Source organism: Chiloscyllium plagiosum, chromosome 1 (genome assembly GCF_004010195.1).
Source record: "Chiloscyllium plagiosum isolate BGI_BamShark_2017 chromosome 1, ASM401019v2, whole genome shotgun sequence".
Lineage (NCBI taxonomy): Eukaryota > Metazoa > Chordata > Chondrichthyes > Orectolobiformes > Hemiscylliidae > Chiloscyllium > Chiloscyllium plagiosum.
Window position 1 is genome coordinate 51,726,487 of NC_057710.1, and position 22,810 is coordinate 51,749,296.

The window sequence follows — 22,810 nt, forward strand, 5'->3', positions numbered from 1 at the left end:
ATATGCAAGTAGATAGGATAGTGAGGAAGGAATTTGGTATGCTTTCCTTTATTAGTCAGAGCATTGAGTTTGGAGCTGGCTGGTCATGTTTGCAAGTGAAAAAGAAAACTTCCTTTCCATCCCAAAATCATGAGTTTCCCTTGACCTCACCTCCCACTCCACCAGCTTCCAGATGCAATGCCTCATCTTCTTCTTCATCCACCAGCTTCAACGTTATGCCATCACCAAACACATCCCCTCCATTCCCTTTTCCATTCCCTAAAGGGAGGATTCCCTTCACATCACCTTTATCAACTCCTCAATGAGCTCCATAAGCGTTTCGTTTAGCAATTTTGCATCTTCAGTAGCTCAAGAAAGCAGCTCACCATCACAGAAGAGATCCAACATCTTGAGTTGTCAAGAGTGCAATGTTTTAACTGGGACTGAGTTAATCAAGAACTCCATTAATTTATTAAAAGCTGAACTGTAGGAAAAAGTGCTAGATTGACAACTCTGAAATTCCTGACTCCTACAATCCTTCTCAAAGATGAAAATGCAGGCATAAGTGGTTGCCATGTAAGCTGACAGCAGATATATTTAATCATTTAGCAACCTCAAGGGTGCTTCTTAGTCCCACCAGTGAGCTATAGGCTAAGCATACTCTGTTTCAATTTTGCCAAACATAGCTGCTGATGAAAGTCCTTGGCTAGCTTATGTTAAGCAAATGAGAGTTTCAGTTATTTCATGGGTGTCAGGTAAATGTCTGAAGTGTTAATTGTACTTATCCATCCCATGTTAAGGATCCCTTCCAATGATATCAGAACCTCTAGGGAATAGTACAGGGCACAATTATAATGCCTTATGAACTTTTGGAATTTTGGTATTTGTTGTAATGGGTTATATTAACAAGGGGTTAGAATGCACAGCAGTCAAAATTTCATCTTGTTTATAAAGTCTCTCAAGTGTATTGATTCACACCCCATGATCTTCATCCTATTTTCTTTGTGCTTTGTTTGAATCCACTAGAGAATTTCTATCAAGTGGACATTGCTGCAATTCATTCATGTAGAAGAACATTCCCTTCAATTCAATTAATATAAAAGCGTATTTCAGCTGTGACAAAGCATGCTTAGGTTAGGATTGGACTTGATGAGAACAACTGAAGGTTACAAGAAAAGGAAGTAACAGAAAGGTCAATTTGGTAAATGAGCCATAGCTCATTAATTTAGCAATCCTCACTATATTCTTTTTCTTTGGACACATGCAGAGTGACGCCAACAGTGTGGGTTCAATTCCTACACCGGCTGAGGGTTACCATAAAGTACTCTCCGTCTCAACCTCTCCCATCCCCTAAGGCGTGGTGACCCTCAGGTCAAACCATCACCAATCATCTTTCCTATCGTTTGGTAAGACTATAGCGACTTTGCTTACTTACTTACTTCCCAACATCATCATCTGAAAATAGTATAATGCGCAAAGAACAACAAGCTCATTTACATATGCCACAATTTTTCTTGTGTTTCAGAACTATTTGATATTTAGCACAGGATGAGCAGAGCATTTCTCCAAATAAACGTTGGGAAGACTGAAGCAATTATCTTCAGTTCCTAGCATACACTGTCCCCTAATCACTGATTCCATTCCCTGGCAACATCAGAGGCTGAGCCAGATCACTTCTAAGCTTGGTGTCATGTTTGATCCCAAGATGAATTTGCTCTTGCACACTTGTACAATCACCAGGACTTGACCAAGGACCAAAAAAGGAGCAACCATTGAACACTTTGAACCTGTTCCAAACCACTCTGTGTGACTCTGATTGGTTTGTGACATGACTTCATATACTCACCTCTGTCCCTTGTTCCGTAAGCTTTAAATTGACAAAAATCTTTGAATCAACTTATTATTAGGCTATTAGATCATTAGGTTATATCAAAACATATTCAAACCAGACAGCATTTGGGAGGACAAATAAATCAAAGGAATATCCAATAAGTGGTAAATTTATGAAAAGTGTGGAATAAGAAGGACATTGGAGTACATGTCTACAGATTCAAGGAGCAAGATGGATAGATAAGATGATCAAGAAAGCATTCAGGATTTGCTTTATCTTTGCTTTATCACTTGAAGTTTAGAATATAAAAATAATGATGTTCACTAGAACTGTATAAAAGTTGAATTAGACTATGGCTTAATTACTGTATACAGTTCTGCTCACATTACATGAAGAGCATGATCACACCACAAAGGGGAGAAAAGAGATTTAAAATGTGACCAAGAATGGAAATTTTAACTATGAGATATGATTGGATAGATTGGGATTGTTTTTTAATAGAACATAGGAGGCTAAGTGGAGATTGACTGAGGTCTATCAAATTATGAGGGCCCTAAATAAAGTGGAAAGGAAAGGTCAATTTTCATTTGCAGAGAGGGCAAAAAATTTATGTAGATTTATAGAAATTTATAGATGAGTTGAAGACCAAATTTTCCTTCAGAGAATGGTGGGAATCTAGAATTCACTATCTGAAAAAATGGTTGAGGCAAGAATTCTCATTGCATTTAAAATACACTTGGACATGCAGTTATGGTGATAGAAACCACAGGGAGGTATGAACCAAGAGCTGGAATGTAAGATAAGACTTGTTAGGTCTTCCTCCTCGGGCCTAGAGGCAATTGAGTGATGGTTACACATCTTTTTACATAAATCCTTTGACATTTAACTTAACAATTAATCTGGCATCAATTGTCATTTGCAGAGAAGAGTTTGAAGCTTCATTTTGTGTGTAGAAGTTTTTGACCATGCCCTTCAGATAATTGTAAAGCTGAACATTACACGGCCCCACTGGGGGTGATTTCGATTCAGAGAGTCACAAGAAACAGGTCGGGTGTCAAACTCATCATTTTCCCAATCACTCCTGAGCTTGTTAATCCAGTATGGTTATTAACCAAATGTTGCTGCATATGGATCCGATTGGAGGAATCGTGAATTGTGTAATCATCACCTTGAAGAACAAGGGCAGCAGATACAAGGGAACACCGCCACCTGCAAGTTCGCCTTTAAGCCACTCACTATCCTGAGGTGGAAATATATTGCATTCCTTCAATATGGTTGGAACAAAGTTCTAAAATTGCCTCCCTCATGGCACTGTGCGTCTACCCACATCACATGGACTGTAATGGTTCAAGAAGGCAGCTCACTGCCACATTCACAAGGACAAATAAGGATGGGCAAGGGCCAGTCAATGCTATAGACCCACACCCCATAGTAGAGCATTTAGAAACACGTACTGTAATCAAGCAGTCAGCATGTCTTCATGAAGAAGAAATCTTGCCTGAAAAATTTATTAGAGCTCTTGAGGAGGTAACAAGCAGGATAGTGAAAAGGGAACCAGTAGATGTCATATGTTTGGATTTCCAAAAGGAAATTGATAAGGTACCACACAGAAACTCACTTAATGAGAAAAGAGCCAATGGTTTTAAAGGGAATATATTAGCAGGGAATGGAGGATTAGCTAACTTATAGAGGATAATGAGTTAAGATAAAAACATTTTCAGGCTGGCAAGGATCAGTGCTGGGCCTAAAATTATTTGCAATATGTATTAATGACTTGGATGAAGGAAATGAATATACTGCAGATGACACAAAATTAATTGGGAAGTCGAGTAGTGAGGTTGACACAGGAGTGTACAGGCTGTGAGTGGGCAAAACATGGCAGATGGAATACACTAATAATGGGAAAATTTTGTTATTTGTTAATTGAGTTTTATACTTTTTCAGGAAAAATAAATCAGAATATTATTTAAATTAGTAAGATTGCAGAATGCCGCAGCACAGAGGGCTTCAGGGTCCTAATGCATGAATTACAAAAAGCTCGCATCCAAGTTCAGCAGCTAATAGGGAAGGTAAACGGCTCTGGCTTTTATTTCAAAGGAAATGGAATCGAAATATAGGGATATCTTGCTAAAATGATACAAGGCATGAGTCTGGCTGCACCAAGAAAACTGTGAACAGTTCTCCTTATCTAAAAAAAGGTAAACTGGCAGTGAAGTCAGTCCATGGAAGGCTCACCAGGTTAATTCTAGGTATGGGGGGATTTTCTTATGAGGAGCTGAAGATGAGTAGGTTGGACATGTACTCATTGGAGTTTAAAAGAATGAGAGTGACCATATGAAAATATAAGATTCTTAGAGGATTTGGCAGGATAAATGCAAAAATGTTGTTATAAACCTAACCGTGTGGGCCAAAGGGCACAATCCCAGTGTAAGGGGTCACCTATTTAAGACAAAGATGAGGATTTTTAAAATCAGTAAGAGAATTGAGGGTTATAGGAAAATGGCAGAAAAGTGGAAGTGAGGTTTATTAGACAAGCCATGATCTTATTGAATAGTGCAGCAGACTTGATGCACCAAATTGTCTACTTCTGCTGCTACTTCTTATTGTTTGCTCTGTGGGGCAGCTCTCTCCTGAGATGTTGGGAAGTAGGACTATGCAGGGTAAGCAGGGTTGTGTTTGCCATTGATGTTTCCAGTGCATAATTACATGCTAGATATTCATGTGACTTAATTAGTTTCAAAGGCCAGTTAAGAGTCATCCAATTTTTATTTATACATACCATCACACGCTGGCAACATAAGAAAACAATGGCAGGCCCCCTTGCATTCCCCCACCCCCCCCCCCAGGACAGTAAAACAGATTAAATCATTAATTGTCAATGGTTATAATATAGTTAATTCCAGATTTTATTGAATTCAAATTTCACTCTCTGCCATGGTGGGATTCAAACTAGTTTCTGAATTAATAGTGTCGTGATATTACCGTTAAGCAACAGCCTCATCTTATTATTGCCATCGCCCTTCAACTATATTCAACAGGGCAATCCTGACGGCATGTAGATTTCAGACTCTTTCTGTTGCTATATTTTAGCGATACCTTTTATTGTAAAGTTTAAAAATACTCAGTTATTCATAAACAAAATAATTAATTTTATTCTCAATGACTAGAATACATAAAAATGTTGAATATAGAATATGTGTTTCAACTTTTCTACATGTAAAAATAATTTGCTTCTCATACCATAATGATGACATCACAGTCACTGGCAATAGCATCCACCAATACCAATCACCTTTACTGGAAAACATTGCCAGTACGAAGCCAACCAAGATACCATTGTATCCATGAAGCCCTGCTGCAATATCAGATCTGTAAAAAAGCAACATAATATAGTCTAATATTTGATAACACAACATTTAAGGGAACAATTAATCTTTTTATTGATTTTTGTTTGGAGTCACTGCAAATGGGTTATAGCACTGGTTCAGGACCATACTGTGCTGGAGGAAATTCAGCCTTCCAAAGAGTGGAATCTTATTTAATCCATCGGAGATGGTCACAAATAATAGGCGTTCTATATCTGCCGAAAATCTAATTGAATTTGTATGGAAAACTTCAAGTTTCAATTAAAATCAAAACATTGTCACCATCCATGTTTTTAAACTTTACAGAAAATTGCTCAATGTACTTTCAATAAAATGTCAAAATAATCCAATTAGATAAAAATTATGTTGTTTAGTATATCAAAATTCTTGACATTTGCATATGCATTCTCTCTTCCTCCTGAAGCTATACTTCCTTACTGTACACACTAGTTTTAAAAAATAGTTTAATGTCCAACAATTTGCACTTTTATAATGCCTTTACATACTGAAGTGTGACACTCTACCCTTCATGGATAATATCTGCATTCTTATACTCAAATTTTCTTGTAACAAAGACGAATATATCATTTGCTTTCTTAATTACATTTCTGAACTGTTTGCTGCACCTGTATGTTAACTTTCAATGACTCAATAGCTGGCATGGTGGATTGGCAGTTAGCACAGCTGCCTCATAGTGTCAGGGTCGAGAGTGCAGTGCTGGAAAAGCACAGCAGGTCAGGCAACATCCAAGAAGCAGGAGAATCGATGTTTCAAGGAAAAGCCCTTCATCAGGAATGAGGCTGTGGGCCGGGCAAGTGGTGAGATAAATGGCAGATGGGTGGGGCTGGGGGAAGGTAGCGGAGAGTGCGATAGGTAGGTGGAGATGGGGATAATGGAAAAGAGGGTGGAGCAGATAGGTGGGAAGGAAAAAGGACAGATAGGACAGGTCATGAGAGTGGTGCCAAGTTGGAAGGTTGGAACTTGGATAGGGTGGAGGGGAAGGGGAAATGAGGAAATTGATGCCATTGGATTGGAGAGCCCTGAGACGGAAGATGAGGCGTTCTTCCTCGGGTGGTTAGAGAGTGGCAACTCTAATTGAAGGTATATGGAAAATAGATTAATAGGTTAGATTCCCTACAGTATGGAAACAGGCCCAACAAGTAGACACCAGCCTTCTGAAGAGTAATCCACTCAGACCTTTCTTAAGCAGTGACACCACGTTAGCCAACCGCCAGTCTTCCAGAACCTCACCTGTGACTATCAGTGATACAAATATCTCAGTAAGAGGCCCAGCAATCACTTCCCTAGCTTCCCACAGGGTTCTAGGGTACACCCGATCAGGTCCTTTTGCGTTTTAAAACGTCCAGAACTTCCCCCTCTATAATGTGGACATTTTTCAAGATGTCACAGGAAATCATTGAGTTCATTGGCTGGTAAGGAACTATTATTTGGGATCACCTCAAATGAGAAAACTGTCAGGGATAAGGATACATCATCTGGGGTGCAGAGTGGAAGGGGAAAGATCCAGCTGTCATGGTCCATATAGGTACTAATAATATAAGTAGAATGAAGAAAGAGGTTCTGCTGAGGCAACATGAGAAATTAGGTTCTTAATTAAAAAGCAGAACCACAAATAATAATCTCCAAATTACTACCCAAGTCACAAACATATTGGCACAGGGTAACTAAGATTAAAGAGGTAAATACATGGCTCAAAAGATTGGTACAGGAGAAATGGGTTAGAATTCATGGGACTTTGGCACTGATACTGTGGAAAGAGGGCACTGTTCTACTGAAAGTTTAGACGAATGAGTTGGGGAGATCTCACAGAGACTTATAAAATTCAACAGGGGTAGACAGGGTAAACGTAAGAAGGTTGTTACCGATGACCAGGGTGTCAAGATCCAAGACCATATTAAGTAGGCCGTTTAGATCTGAGAGGAGGAGAAATTTCTTCACCCAGAGAGATTGTTGAACCTGTGGAATACTTTGCCACAGAAAACATTTGCAGCCAAAATTTTGAATGTTTCTGAGAAGGAGTAGATACAGTTCTTAGGTCTAAAGGGAACAAAAGTTATGGGGAGAAAGTAGTAACATGTTTAAGAAAGGTGGTAAGCACAAGCCAGTGAACGAAAGACCAATGAGCTTGACGTCGGTAGTGGGCAAGTGGTCGGAGGGAATCCTGAGGGACAAGATGTACATGTATTTGGAAAGGCAAGGACTGATTAGGGATAGTCAACATGGCTTAATGCGTGGGAAATCATGTCTCACAAACTTGATTGAGTTTTTTGAAGAAGTAACAAAGAGGATTGATGAGGGCAGAGCGGTAAGCGTTTGACAAGGTTCCCCATGGGAGACTGGTTAGCAAGGTTAGATCTCATGGAATACAGGGAAAACTCACCATTTGGATACAGAACTGGCTCAAAGGTAGAAGACACAGGGTAGTGGTGGAGGGTTGTTTTTCAGACTGGAGGCCTGTGGCCAATGGAGTGCCACAAGGATCGGTGCTGGGTCCACTGCTTTTTGTCATTTATATAAATGATTTGGATGTGAGCATAAGAGGTACAGTTAGTAAGTTTGCAGATGACACCAAAATTGGAGGTGTAGTGGACAGTGAAGAAGGTTACAATGGGATCTTGATCAGATGGGCCAATGGGCTGAGAAGTGGTAGATGGAGTTTAATTTAAATAAATGTGATGTGCTGCATTTTGGGAAAGCAAATCTTAGCAAGATGTATACACTTAATGGTAAGGTCCTAGGAAGTGTTGCTGAACAAAGAGACCTTGGAGTGCAGGTTCATCGCTCCTTGAAAGTGGAGTCACAGGTAGATAGGATAGTGAAGAAAGTGTTTGGTATGCTTTCCTTTATTGGTCAGAGTATTGAGTATAGGAATCGGGAGGTCATGTTGCGGCTGTACAGGGCATTAGTTAGGCCATTGTTGGAATATTGCATGCAATTCTGGTCTCCTTCCGAGTGGAAAGATGTTGTGAAATTTGAAAGGGTTCAGAAAAGATTTACAAGCATGTTGCCAGGGTTGGAGGATTTGAGCTATAGTGAGAGGGTGAATAGGCTAGGGTTGTATTCCCTGGAGGCTGAGGGGTGACCTTATTGAGGTTTATAAAATCATGAGGGGCATGGATAGGATAAATAGATAAAGAATTTTCCCTGGGGTGGGGGACTCCAGAACTAGAGGGCATAGGTTTAGGGTGAGAAGGGAAAGATATAAAAGAGACCTAAGACGCAACTTATTCACTCAGAGGGTACGTGTATGGAATGAGCTGCCAGTGGAAATGTGGAGGCTAGTACAATTGTAACATTTAAAAGGCATCTGGATGGGTATATGAATAGGAAGGGTTTGGAGGGATATGGCCAGTTGCTGGCAGGTGGGACTAGACTGGGTAGGGACATCTGGTCAGCATGAACGAATTGGACCGAAGAATCTGTTTCCATGCTGTACATCTCTATGACTGTATGAAAAGGGATATATATGAAAAATGTGAAGGAATGCAACCAGGTGAACTGCCTTTTGAAACAGTACCTCGGGCCAAACCCCCTTCAGTGCTGCACTATTTTAAGTTTCTATGATGAACGGTCACCTTAAGTTTTAGCACTCCTGGGTTTCACTTCTTTTTTGATACTTTGCAGCAATTATTACAAAGGACCAGAATGCTAAGGCAGTTCAGAAGGCAGTCTGGAGCCATCCATGTTGCTGTGGGTTTGGAATCACATGTACGCCAGACGAGATAACAGCGGCAGATTTCCTTCCTTAAAAAGTATCATTGAATTCGATGAATTTTCCCCACAATGGTCAATTCCAATTTTTCTTTTTATTGAATTCATATTCCACTATCTGCCATGGTGGGATTCAAACCTGGGACCCCAGAACATTACCCTGGTTCCTGGATATTAGTTTAGCAATAAAATCACTGGATCATCACTTTTCCAAATCACCATCACTTCACCGTTGCTGGATCAAAATCCTGAAACTTCCTTCATAACAGCACTGTGGATGTATCTACCCATTGTGGATTATTGTGGTTCAAGAGATTGGTTCACCACTATAATATTGGTGCTTCCTTTGGAACCAGACATTATATACCAGGTAGATAAATCTGAACAGGAACACCTCATCAATGATGCTCATACCTCTCCAGCTGGTTCAGGACTGGACCCAAGCTCTGCCCCTCCAGATCACTTGACCAGCTTTCCTAAACGGGTGGCATACTATACTACACACATACACCCACAACTGTGTACATAGAAGAGGCAACAGCTGTGTGGTTTTATCACTGGACTGTTAATTCATAGACCCATGTAACATTCTGGAGACCTAGGTTCAAATCCCACCATGGCAGATTGTGGAATTTGGATTCAATAGAAACCTGGATTTCATAGAATCTCAACAGTGCTGGAACAGGCCCTTCAGCCCAACAGGTCTACATCAACCCTCCGAAGAGTATCCCACCCAAACCCATTCCACTACCCTATTACTCTACATTTACCCCTGACTAAATGCACCTAACCTACACATCCCATAACACGATGGGCAATTTTAGCATGGCCAATTCATTTAACCTGCAATCTTTGGATTGTGGGAGGAAACTGGAACAAACCCACGCAGACACAGGGAGAACATGCAAACTCCATACAGACAGTAACCTGACGCTGGAATCGAACCCGGGTCCCTGGCGCTGTGAGGCAACAATGCTAACTACTGAGCCACTGTGCCGCCAGTGGTAGAACATAAAACATTTCAGCACAATTCAGGCCCTTTGACCCTCCATGTTGCTCCGCCCCGTGAAACCAATCTGAAGCCCATCTATCCTACATTATTCCATTCTCGTCCAGATGCCTATCCAATTACCATTTACATGCCCATAAAGTTGGTGAGTCTACAACTGTTTCAGGCAGTGCATTCCGTGCCCCTATCACTCTCTGAGTAAAGAAACTACCTCTAACATCTGTCCTATATCTATCACCCCTCAATTTGAAGCTATGCCCCCTTGTGCTAGACATCACCATCCTAGGAAAAAGGCTCTCACTGTCCACCCTATCTAACCCCTTTGAATATCTAATATGTCTCAATTAAGTCACCTCTCAACCTTGTTCTCTCAAATGAAAACAACCTCAAGTCCGTCAACCTTTCCACATAAGACCTTCCCTCCATACCAGGCAACAGCCTAATAAATCGCCTCTGAACTCTTTCCAAAGTTTCCACATCCTTCCTATAATGCGGTGACCAGAACTGTACCCAATAATCTAAGTGCAGCTGCACCAGAGTTCTGTACAGCTGCAGCATGACCTCATGGTTCCGAAACTTGATCCCCCTACTAATAAAAGCTAACACACCGTATGCCTTCTTAACAGCCCTATCAACCTGGGTGGCAACTTTGAAGGACCTGTGTACATGGACACTGAGATCTTTCTGCTCATCAACACTATCAAGAATCTTATCATTCACACAGTACTCTGCATTCCTGTTACTCCTTTCAAAGTGAATCACCTCACACTTTTCTGGATTAAACTCCATTTGCCACCTCTCAGCCCAGCTCTGCAGTTTATCTATGTCCCTCTCTCACCTACAACATCCTTTGGCACTATCCACAACTCTACCTACCTTAGTGTCATGTGCCACCCATCCTTCTACACCCTCATTCAGGTCATTTATAAAAATGATAAACAGCAGTGGACCCAAAACAGATCCTTGCAGTACACCACTAGTAACTGAACTCCAGGATGAACATTTCCCATCAACCACCACCCTCTGTCTTCTTTCAGCTAGCCAATTTCTGATCCAAACCGCTAAATCACCCACAATCCCATGCTTCCTATTTTGTGCAGTAGCCTGCCATGGGAAACCTTATCAAACACCTTATTGAAATCCATATACATCACATCAATGGCTTTACACTCATTCACCTGTTTGGTCACCTTCTCAAAGAGCTCAATACGGTTTGTGAGGCATGACTTACCCTTCACAAAAATATGTTGACTATCCCTAATCAACTTATTCCTACTGAGATGATTATAAATCCCATCTCATATAACCTTTTCCAACACTTTACCCACAACTGAAGTAGGGCTCACTGGTCTATTATTACCATGGTTGTTTCTACTCCCCTTCTTGGACATGGGAACAACATTTGCTATCCTCCAGTTTTCTGGTACTACTCCTGTAGACAATGATGACATAAAGATCAAAGCCAAAGGCTCTGTAATCTCCTCTCCGGTTTCCCAGAGAATCCTAGGATAAATCCCATCCGGCCCAGGGGATTTATCTATTTTCACGCTTTCCAGAATTTCTAACACCTCCTCCTTGTGAACCTTAATCCCATCCAGTCTATTAGCCTATGTCTCAGTATTATCCTCAATGACATTGTCTTTTTCTAGTGTGAATACTGACGAAAAATATTAATTTAGCGCTTCCCCTATCTCCTCTGACTCCATGCACAACTTCTCGCTAATATCCTTGATTAGCCCTAATCTTACTCTCATCATTCTTTTATCCCTTATATACCGACAGAAAGCTTTAGGATTTTCCCTGATCCTATCCACCAACAACTTCTCATGTTCCCTCCTCGCTCATCTTATCTCTCTATTTAGTTTTTTCCTGGCTAACTTGTAACTCTCAATCGCCTTAACTGAGCCTTCACATCTCATCCAAACATAAGCCTTCTTTTCCTCTTGACAAGAGATTCAACTTCCTTAGTAAACCACGCTCCTGCACATGATAACCTCCTCCCTGTCTGACAGTTATATACTTATCAAGGACACTCAGTAGCTGTTCCTTGAATAAGCTCCACATTTCTATTGTGCCCATTCCCTGCAGTTTCCTTCCACATCCTATGTATCCTAAATCTTGTCTAATCGCATTGTAATTGCCCTTCCCCCAACTGTAGCTCTTGCCCTCCGGTGTATACCTATCCCTTTCCATCGCTACAATAAACATAACTGAATTGTGGTCACTATCACAAAAGTGCTCATCTACATCCAAATCTAACATCTGGCTGGGTTCATTACCCAGTACCAAATCTAATATATCCTTGGTCCTTGTTGGACTGTCTACATACTGTGTCAGAAAATCCTCCTGCACACAATGGGAAAAAAAACCTGACCCATCTAAAGTACTTGAACTATAGTAGTGCCATTCAATATTTGGCAAATGAAGTCCCCCTTAACAACTACCCTGTCATTCTCGTTCCTATCCTATTCTTTCCTCTAAATCTCTGGAACTATTCGGAGGCCGATAGAAAGCTCCCAACAGAATGACCTCTCCTTTCCTGTTTCTAATTTCAACCCATTCTACCTCAGTTGACGAGTCCTCAAAAGTCCTTTCTGCAGCCGTAATACTGTCCTTGACTAACAATGCCACACCCCACCTCTTTTACCATCTTCTCTGTTCTTACTGAAACATCTAAATCCTGGAACCTGCAGCAACCATTCCTGTCCCTGCTCTATCCACGTGTCAGAAATGGCGAAAGCATTGAAATCGCAGGTATCAACCCATGCTGCAGGTTCACCCACCTTATTCTGGATGCTCCTGGCATTGAAATAGACACACTTAAAACTAACTTCTTGGTTGCTGGTGCCCTCTTGTGACTCTGAAACCTTATTTCTGAAACCTCCTTGCTCTCAACCTCCTGTATACTCAAACTCTAGTTGGGTTCCAATCCCCCTGCTGAATTAGCTTAAACCCACCCGAACAGCAAGTTTCCCCTGGAGTATATTGGTACCCCTCTGGTTCAGCTGAAGACCATCCTGTTTGTAGAGGTCCCACCTAGCTGGAAATGTGTTGTTGGAAAAGCGCAGCAGGTCAGGCAGCATCCAAGGAGCAGGAGAATCGACATTTCGGGCATGAGCCCTTCTTCAGGAAACAACATTGAAGAAGGGCTCATGCCCGAAACGTCGATTCTTCTGCTCCTTGGATGCTGCCTGACCTGCTGCGCTTTTCCAGCAACAGATTTTCAGCTCTGATCTCCAGCATCTGCAGTCCTCACTTTCTCCTAGAGGTCCCACCTACCCCAGAATGAGCCCCAATAATACAGGAATCCAAAACCTTCTCTCCTGCACCATCCCTGTATCCACGTGTTCAACTCCTCTCTCTCCCTATTTCTCATCTCGCTAGCACATGACACAGGTGAAACATCAATTTTCCTGCTTCTCTGATGCTGCCTGATGTGCTGTGCTTTTCCAGCTCCATACTCTAGACTCTGATTTCCAGCATCTGCAGTACTCACTTTCACCTAACACACCAGAGGTAATAACTCTGTCCTAGCTCTAGCTCCCTGAATTTCTGCCTTAAATCCCCATCTCTCTTCCTATCAATGTTGTTGGTGCCCATGTGGAGCACTACCTGGGGCTGTTCCCATTCCCCGCAAGGATCCCGAAAACACGATCAGAGACATCATGAACCCCGACACCTGGGAGGCAACACACCAACAGTGAGTCTCTCTCTTGGTCCCACAGAACCTCCTGTGTGTCCCCCTCACTATGGAGTCCGAAATGACAAATGTTGTTGATTGCCAGGAAAATGCCCATCTAGTTCACTGATGTCCTTTCGGGAAGGAAGTAGCCATCTTTATCTGGTCTGGCCGACATCTGACTCCAGATGCACAGCAATATGGTTGACTCTTAACTGCCTTCTGGGCAATTCGGGTTGGGCAATAAATGCTAGCCCAGCCAGTGATGCCCTCGTCCCATGGATGAATTTAAAAAGTCCCTTTTTTTAAAAAGAATTCCTGTTAATAAACATATATGTTGTACCCAACATCTGGACATAGACAGAAATATTTAGAAAAGCATGGCAACCATAGAAAAAAAGACCACTGCCCCGCATACAAGGCATTTTGTCTTTAGACGACATCGATGTGATTAAGTCTCTCGGGAGTTCAGAGAGGACTGTCTTCTCACCTCTGGAAAGTTTTCTAATTAAGTCTCTCAGGCCTCTGGAAGTTCCTGTTGTTCTGCAGATACATGCCCTCTCTAATTGGCTATTGTTGCCTTTTGAGCTGCTGTTGTCTCCCCCTTGGGTATGACCAACGCTGGCTTGGAGACAGATGACTCGGTCGATACCTCTGGTTCCATCTGGACCGGTTCAGTATTCTGAAGGACTTCCCTCCATTAGTGAGGTGTGATGACCAGCTGGCCAGTCTGCCTCCTCCAGACTAATTCATCCCTCGTCTGTACCACATATGGCAATGATCCTGTTTGAGCCACCACCAATGCTGGGATCCATTTCTCCCCAGATGTACAATTCTGGGCCAACGTGATCTCTCCTCTTTGGAATACCCTTGACCTTGAGGTGCCCCCTCTGGCCATCTGTCCTTCTTGGTTTGGCTCTCCCATATTTCTGGTCTCTTCCAGCTGAAATAAGTCAAACATGGTTGTCAGCTGAGAGTTGAACATAAAGGACTTCGGCGATCACTGAGTGGTCACATGTGGTGTCTTCTTATACATGCTGAGGAACTTGTTGATTCACTGTCCTAGAGACCTCTCCATTCGTGAAGCCTTTGAGGCCTGTTTCATGGTTTGAACAAATCTCTCCTCCTGGCTGTTTGTCGCAGAGTGATATATGCAACCAATCTCACAACACATGTCTAACTCTGATTTTCCAGGTACTCCTTGAACCCTTGCACCACAAACTGTAGGCCATTGTTACACCTGAATAAAAACTGAAAGAACTGCAGATGCTGTAAATCAGAAACAAAAACAGAAGTTGCTGGAAAGGATCAGTAGGTCTGGCAGCATCTGTGAAGTTAATGTTTCAGATCCGGTGACCCTTCCTCAGACCCTCAGTTCTGGACACCTGCACTATCGGGCTTCTCTGCCTGTCAGTATTTGATCTCATATGAGTAGGCCATTGACAGAGTCAGAGGCAATCTCTACAGGCGTGCTGCTGCCATTGACAGTATTCCTGTATATGGGCACAGAATGGAGGTTAGTGGTCTATGGTTGTTCTGTGGCACGGAGTGTTTGTTGTAAAGGAAATGGGTGAATTTCTTAATGCTGAGCATGATGATCAATCCTTCCTTTTCCACTTGGACATAATTCTCTTCTGTCTTCGTTAATGACCTCAACATAAACATGATGGGTCTTTCCCCTACATTCAGTAAGATGTGTGACTGTACGACACGCTCACCCCCAAAGGAAGATGTGCAACTGCGTGGCAACTTGGTGTCAGACTGTGTTAATGCTGCTGACCTTTTCAAGGCTTGCTTCACTCCTGTAAGCCACCTCACATTCCTGAGTCCATTTGCATTGCTGCCCTTTTCCCAGCAATGAATATAGGTGTTTTAGCATGATTGTGCTAAGATCAAACATGAACTTGTCACAGTAATCTATAATTTCCTCAACTGAGGCTCATTCCCTGGTCTCAGGACTTTCATGATAGCCTCTGTCTTCTTGGGCACCTTCTGTAATCCCTCACAATTGACTACATGGCCTAAGTACTCTATGGAGTCTTTTGAAAACTTGCATTTCTCCATTTTCACTTGTAGGCCGTGCTCCTGCAATCTTTTTAGGTTTCCTTCTAAATTTTTCAAAAGCACGTCTTTGAATGATCAATTAATCAAAGTATTGTCCAGATAACACTGTAATCGTGACAACCCACTTAACATCTGATCCATAGCCCTCTGGAATAGAGCCAGTGCTGACATGATGCCAAAAGGAAGTCACTTGTAATGGAAAAGACAGTGTTTGTCACTATTGTTAGTAATGGCTGAGATGGCTTCATGACCCCCATCTGTTAGTGGGCTTGCAACCAATCCATTTTTGAACATTTTTTTCTCTCTGCCAGTCCACTGAGTAGATTTTCTATGCGTGGAAGTGGGCTGTTGATCTGCATTCATGGTTGAGTTGATTGTGACTTTAAAGGCAACACAAATCTTCACCACATCATCTGTTTTTAAGACTGGAATGATGAGAGTTGTCCATTCACTGGTGTTTACTGATTCCATCACTCATAGATTCACCATCCATTCAAGTTCTGCCTCCACGTTAGGCCAACATAGCTTTAGACCCCTATGATGAGCCTCTGGCTTCAGCAGTAATTTAATTTTGACTCCTTTCATTTCCCCCAGGGTTCCTTTAAAGACATTTTTGTACTTGTCCAGGATCTCTTGAAAACTCATACTTGAGTCCCCCAACTTATTAACTATACCCCAGCTCAACCTTAATATTTTAAATCAGGACTTTCGAAATAATGACAAGTATTGACCTTTTATTAATTGTGCGCATTGGTCCCTTAATTGTACTTTGACCAGTATATTTCCATTCAATGGCACCACTTGTTTCTATGTATGTCTGTAGTATAATCTTGGTAGGCTTCAACGATAGTGCCCTCAACTTCTCCTTATAGATAGATTCAGCAATCAGGGTCACTACTGCATCCGTGCTAACTTTCATTTTTACTATCTTCCCCTCTACTTTGCGAAGAACCCAGAAATGATCAGTTACACCTCATACTGAAGAATAAAAGAAAGTGAATGCACTTTAATAATCAAATGTTCTTCATGAAGCTTTTCAATAGAGCTCCTGGGAGGAAAATACATTAATAGGTGGAATTATTTCAACAATCTTCTAGAATGGTTAGATATTCTTTGCAGTTACCATATACTAAACAACCAGACAATGAAAGATGATTTCAGAATATGAAATATTAAGGACTAGGTTCTCCTCTGATTCTGGTGACTTTCAAAAAGATTAAATATAATCTCCTCGTGTAAATAATAGTTTCACATATAAAAGTAAATGCAGTAAAAAGTACTGTAATGTCTTCTTCAAAAAATAGTAATACAGTAATAAAATACATAATAAAAAAGAAAATTACCTGTTCTGACTGAGCAGAAGTGCTGTCATGTTTGAGAACACCAATCCCACGAAGCCATTAAGTGCCCACCATCGATTTTGGAAAATCAATCCAACCAAAATAATTAACCCGCTCAAAGAGTTGTTGACAAACATCACTTGAGCAATCCCACGCAAATTCCAGTCAATAAATAGAAATATAACATTTTGCCCTACAATATTTTCCAAACAAAAAAAGGGTTAGAAGATCTACTTAGTGTTCTTCTAGTTCACCTAATATTTTTACTTTCTTGTACTATAAGCAATTTATACACCAACACTTCAATGATAAAATTATTAGTAATCAAAATTGGGCATGTTTGCTACTACCTGAAACTAAAACATTGCAAACTGAAAATAAATCAAGACAAGCTATTGGTTTTTATAGCATGGACTACATACACTGGCATTACATTCAGTGGTAATCTCAGTGAAAAATTATAACCCTACCTTTCTGTCTGCTGTATTTATTCTACTGGTTGCAGCATGGATCCAATGGTGAAGTGAGTGGAGGGGCCTTTTGGCACAGTGCAATGCAGATAATGCTATTCCCCCAAGATGAAGACACACTCCTTGAGTGCTGTGTTCAGTTCAGTGCATGTAAGTGAACGGTAATGCTTTCTTATTTGTTGTAATGATAGCTACCCCACCTCTTCGCTCCAGGTTCCCAACCCACCAGAACTCTCCAAACTCACTCTTACCACTCCAACACCCTGGCTCTTCTCCACCTCTGCTCTTTGGAACAATTAATGGCAGAAACAGCATTTGACTTGTTTCTCTCCTCCTCCACCAAGTAGCTAAAATTGTATAGACGCACTTCTATATGCATACTGTGGCACTGGAATATGTGCAGTCTCTACCACTCCCAATGCCATGGGTGTGTGCCTGTCACCTGTTTACTGGTGCAACTCAGGAAGTTATCTGTTCACTGCTGCCTCAGTTTATACATTACCTTTCATTTGCCCATCTTCTAGCCCTCAGCTTCGCTCCCCCATCTGCAGTCCTACTTTTTAATTTATAGAAATACCCTGGCCAATACACACTTCTCCTCTGTTCACAGATACTCCCGAAGATTTTCCAGTACTAGCCATTACTCCAAGGGTTTGCCGCTAACAATGCACTTTCTACTTGGGATGAACTTGAGACACTATCTTGCTTTCCACCCCATTCTCTCTTTGGCTGAATTAGTTGACCGTGGCTATCTATTATATTGCTAGCTTTGATTTCACAGGCACTGCAAAAACATGTGTAACTCTGGCACCTTTTGTTATTGTGGCATCACTAAACTCAGTCTTGTTACAAGCGGTACATTCTTTCATAGGCTGTTGCTCTTCAGCCTGCCTGTAATTTTCCTCTTGTTGCTCAAATGCATTATTAGTGACCTTGGCTTGTTGTTCACGTTCATCAATACTCTTCTTGCTGACATGGAATAATCTAGCGCTGCACACCTTGTTAACTACCATAGGCTATTTTACAAGGAATAATGTTATATAAATGTCACTTTATAACTTAGTAAAATAGTTCCTGATAAATACATTACATTTTACATAAATCTTTTTTTTGTTTAAAGTTAGCAAAGACAATAAGCTCAGTTCTGTATTTCTTACCTTTCAGCCAATCACCAAACCTTTTGACTTTATCAGGGAAGGTTATAATAAGTTGACAATTACATCTGACAATGTTTTTATTATGTTTTATGGCTGTGGTTTCTCCTCCGTGATTTTTTATTTGCTGCATGTGTTCCTTTGACTCCAGCTTAAAATCAAATTCAGAAGAGGTTTAAATAATCTTTAAAGTAAGCAAACTGAAGCTATCAAAATACTCTGGAAAAGCTTACAGGCAATTGCAAAAAATGATGATAGTAATTTGAACTGTGAGCAATATCATGTAACTTTTACACTTGAAATGTCTAAAGGATTCAATACAACCCAAAACTCTGTAGCAGTTGAGACAAAGAAGTATACAGAATTAAATGTATTGTTTTAAATCTAAAAATATCATTGAGTTAATATTTGATTAGACAAAGTTTTGAATTAAATTACCTTGGCCACGTTCAGTTTTTGGAAACTAAATCTGATAGTGATCACAATAAATGAATAACTGATGCTGTTGATTGCAATGTGACATTAAGCAGGCTTCTCACTGCTTGTTGGTTTACATTACTGAAATGTTCCAGCTGCATTAACCATGCAGTTGTTTAGCCAGTTGTCTAAACAAAACACTACAGTTGTGACTGGGTAATGCCAGTAGCTTGGCATCTCTTAAAAGGGAAGATGCACTATGGTTGGGGCAGGTGCTAGGAAACCTTTGTGAGCTGAGTATGGCCTTGCAGAATTAGAAGAATACCATATTATAGGATACTGGGTTGCAAAGTTTTCCAAAACTACTCAGATGGCCTTGTTGGAGTAGGTGTAAAGGAGGAGCAATGAACTATACTTGCAGGGGGTCTGGGAACTTACCAAATACAGGATCAGGAAGCATAGCGAGAAAAAGTTGATGCTGTTTAATGCCAGGAGTCAATCCCCTGGCAAGTGGATGCATCCATGCCGTTGCAAGAAGATCAATGACTTCACAAAATTTGAAGTTAGTAAATTTATCTTCAAATACGATATTGTATCAACTGCATCAGAAGCTTCACACATTGCTCAATTCATCAGGGATTCTTTGTCAATACCTTTAAAACCTGTGACCTCTACTTCCTAGAAGGACATAAACAGCAGAGGTAAGGGTGCACCACCTATGTTTATTCTTTATTATTCTCCCATTTAGGATACCTCTTGTCAAGAGCTTTGCTGAAATCCATTTAAACTACATCGAGGCACAACACTGATTCACATGCCGGGTCATCTTCCCGAAACTTTCAATCAAATTTGTGAGGCAAGAAAAGGCCATGCAGACTATCTCTGAACAAACCTTGCCTCTCCAAGTGGAGATTCATATTCTCCCTCAGAATTTTCTCCAGTAGTTTCCCTAATACTGATATGAAACTCACAAGTCTGTAGTTCCCTTGTTGATCTCTAGTAACCTTCTTGAAAACTAGAACCACGTAAGCTGTCCCCCATTCCTCTGGCACCTCCCCTGTATTCTGTATCTACATCCAATTTCTCCAAAATGAAGAACTTGTTTGACACCGTGCCATGCTCCATGCTGGTGGTCCTCTTGGTTCCTAATGCGCTCCAACCTTTTCCTGGTTATCCCCTCTTCCCCTTGATATGTTAATAGAATATCTTGGGATTCTCACTAATTTCACCCACCAGTGTTTTTTCATACCCCCCCCTTTGCTCTCCTAATTGCTTTCTTAGATTTCTACACTCCACTAGGGCCTTTGTTGATTTGCTCTTCTTTTTATATCTGCTAAAAGCATTTCTTTTCATTTTTATCCAGTCCTGAATATTCTTAGTCATAAAGGATTCTCTAGGCTTTTTTTGCCTATATTTCACTCTAACAAATACATGTTGGAGCTGTACCCATGCCAAATCAATTTTGAATGCCCTCCACTGTTCTGCTATAGATATATCCAGACGTAGCTTATCTCAGCCTATTTTGGCCAGATCCTGCCTTAGTTTAATAAAATCTGCCTTCCCCAATCCAACACCCCTTTTGGCAGACAATCTTTTTTCTTTTCATAACTAACTTAAAACTTATGGTGTTGTGGTTGCTATCACTAAAATGCTCTCCTACTGTCACCTGAGTCATCTGTCCAGCTTTATACCTAGAATTAGGTCCAGCACTGCACCTAGTAAATACATCTTGTTGGACCTTGTACATGTTCATATAAGATCATAATACCATAAGACATAGGAGCAGAAATTAGGCCATTCAGCCTATTGAATCTCCTACAGCATTTAGTCATAGCTGATAGGTTTTTCAATCCCATTTTCCCGCTTTCTCCCTGTAACCGTTGATCCCCTTGGCAATCAAGATCTTATTTATCTCTGTTTTAAATGCTCAATGACTTGGCCTCTAAAAAGCTCTCTTGAATATATTTCAAGAAATTTGTGCCGTTCTAAACCCTTTACACTATGATTACCTCAATTAATACTGGAGAAATTTAAATCCCCTGATATAATTAGACTTAGAAGAAATGGGAAGGGGAGCAATGTCAAGTCAGAATGCAGATGATGTGAAGATTGGCTGGGTGGTTCGCAATGAGGAATAAGTCTTATTTTACTGGACAATATAATTGGATTGGGCAGATATGGAGCTCAGTAGCAGATGGAATTTAACCCTGAAATGTGTGAGGTGATGCACTTTCGAAGAAGGAACAAGACAGTGGACCATTCAGTGAATGACAGGACACTAGTAAGTTCAGAGGAACAGAGGAATCTTGGGGTGTTTGTGCACAGGTCCCTGAAGGTAGCAGGGCAAGGTGATAGGGTAATTAAGAAGGCATATGGAGTACTTGCCTTTATCAGTCAAGGCATAAATTATAAGAATAGTGAGGTTATATTGGAACTGTACAAAACTTTGGTTAAGCCATAGTTGGAGTACCGTGTGCAGTTCTGGCCACCTTACCATAGACAGGATATGATTGTAACAGAAAGTATATTGAGGAAATTCACAGGATGTTGCCTAGGATTGGGCATTTTAGCTATTAAGAAAGATTGGACAGATTGACATTGTTTTCTTTACAGCTGAGGGGTCATGATTGAGGTGTATAAATCAGGAGAGGCATGGACAGAGTGGATACAATGTAACTGTTGCCCTTAGCTGAAGGGTCAATAATTTTAAGGTGAAGGGGACATCATTTTAAAGTAAAAGGCAAGATGTTTAGAGGAGATTAACCCAGAGTTTTGTGGGAATCAGGAATGCACTGCTGGGAAGGTAATTGAGACAGGAAACCTCACAACATTTAAAAAGATACTTGGTTGAGCAATTGGCCATGTGCGGGAAATTGGGATAGCACAGATAGGGCAATGTAGCCTTGATGGGTCAAAGGGCCTGATCTGTGCTGTATGGCTATAATTTTAAGCAATGATTCCAACCGTTGACTGTGTCCAGGGATTGCCAATAGGAGGGATAAAAGAGGGAGGCTGCAGTGCAGCTGGACAGAAGAATGCTCCAGAACAAAGAAGGAACCTTTACAGGAGTCAAAGTAGGAGACTTCAGGGAAGTGAGAGCCTTCAAGAGTTTTTGGGGTTGGGGTGGGGGATGGGGGTTGCGGGAGCAGAAAGGAGGCTGCAAGGTGAAGCAGGATTTTTGGTTCAATTGAAATGGGAAGCATTAGGGCTGGGGCTGTGGAGATGTTCAGCATGTGTGGCAGCATCAGAAAGAGAAACATCGGTCCGTGAACCTTTGTCATAACTACACCAGATGGATCTGAACCTTTAATTCTGCTTCTCTCACACAAAACACTCCGAAGTCAGCTGAGTATTTAGCGCACTTTCTGATCTAATTTAATATTTCCAGCATCTGCAATTTCTAATTATACAGTCAAGGTGGATATTTGTAAGTATAGTTAGTTTTAATTTAAATAAGAAAATATTTATCACTCAATGCAGTGTGTATGTTTTCTATTAAAGTCCACTTGTGTGGATAGAAATAAAGCAGATAACTTGGTTGGTTGAAAATACTGAACCATACTTATACAGAATCTAACATTCAATTTAATGAAATATTGTATTCTTCAATTTCTTTAGGGTACCACTGCTAGTCTTTAAAGAAGTTTTTCCAATTCATATGATCAATGTCTTAAGTGGACATAAACATAACAGCTCAGCCAAACATCTGGGTGGCTTCTACAAAACCTCCTTGTCGCTGGGCTGCAGTGTCACCCTCCATCAGTCTCCCC

General features: G+C 41.0%; 1 protein-coding gene across 1 annotated transcript in view; it reads right to left on the reverse strand.

The window, feature by feature from the left end:
• Nucleotides 1-22,810, reverse strand: part of LOC122547714 (urea transporter 2-like) — a 114,850-nt gene that overhangs the window by 90,819 nt on the left and 1,221 nt on the right. The window contains exons 2-4 of the mRNA XM_043686332.1: nucleotides 18,627-18,774; nucleotides 17,003-17,192; nucleotides 5,051-5,179 (exon numbers count right to left, since the gene is read on the reverse strand). Of these exons, the coding sequence (XP_043542267.1) occupies nucleotides 5,051-5,179; nucleotides 17,003-17,192; nucleotides 18,627-18,774 (467 nt within the window). The remainder of the gene's footprint in view (nucleotides 1-5,050; nucleotides 5,180-17,002; nucleotides 17,193-18,626; nucleotides 18,775-22,810) is intronic.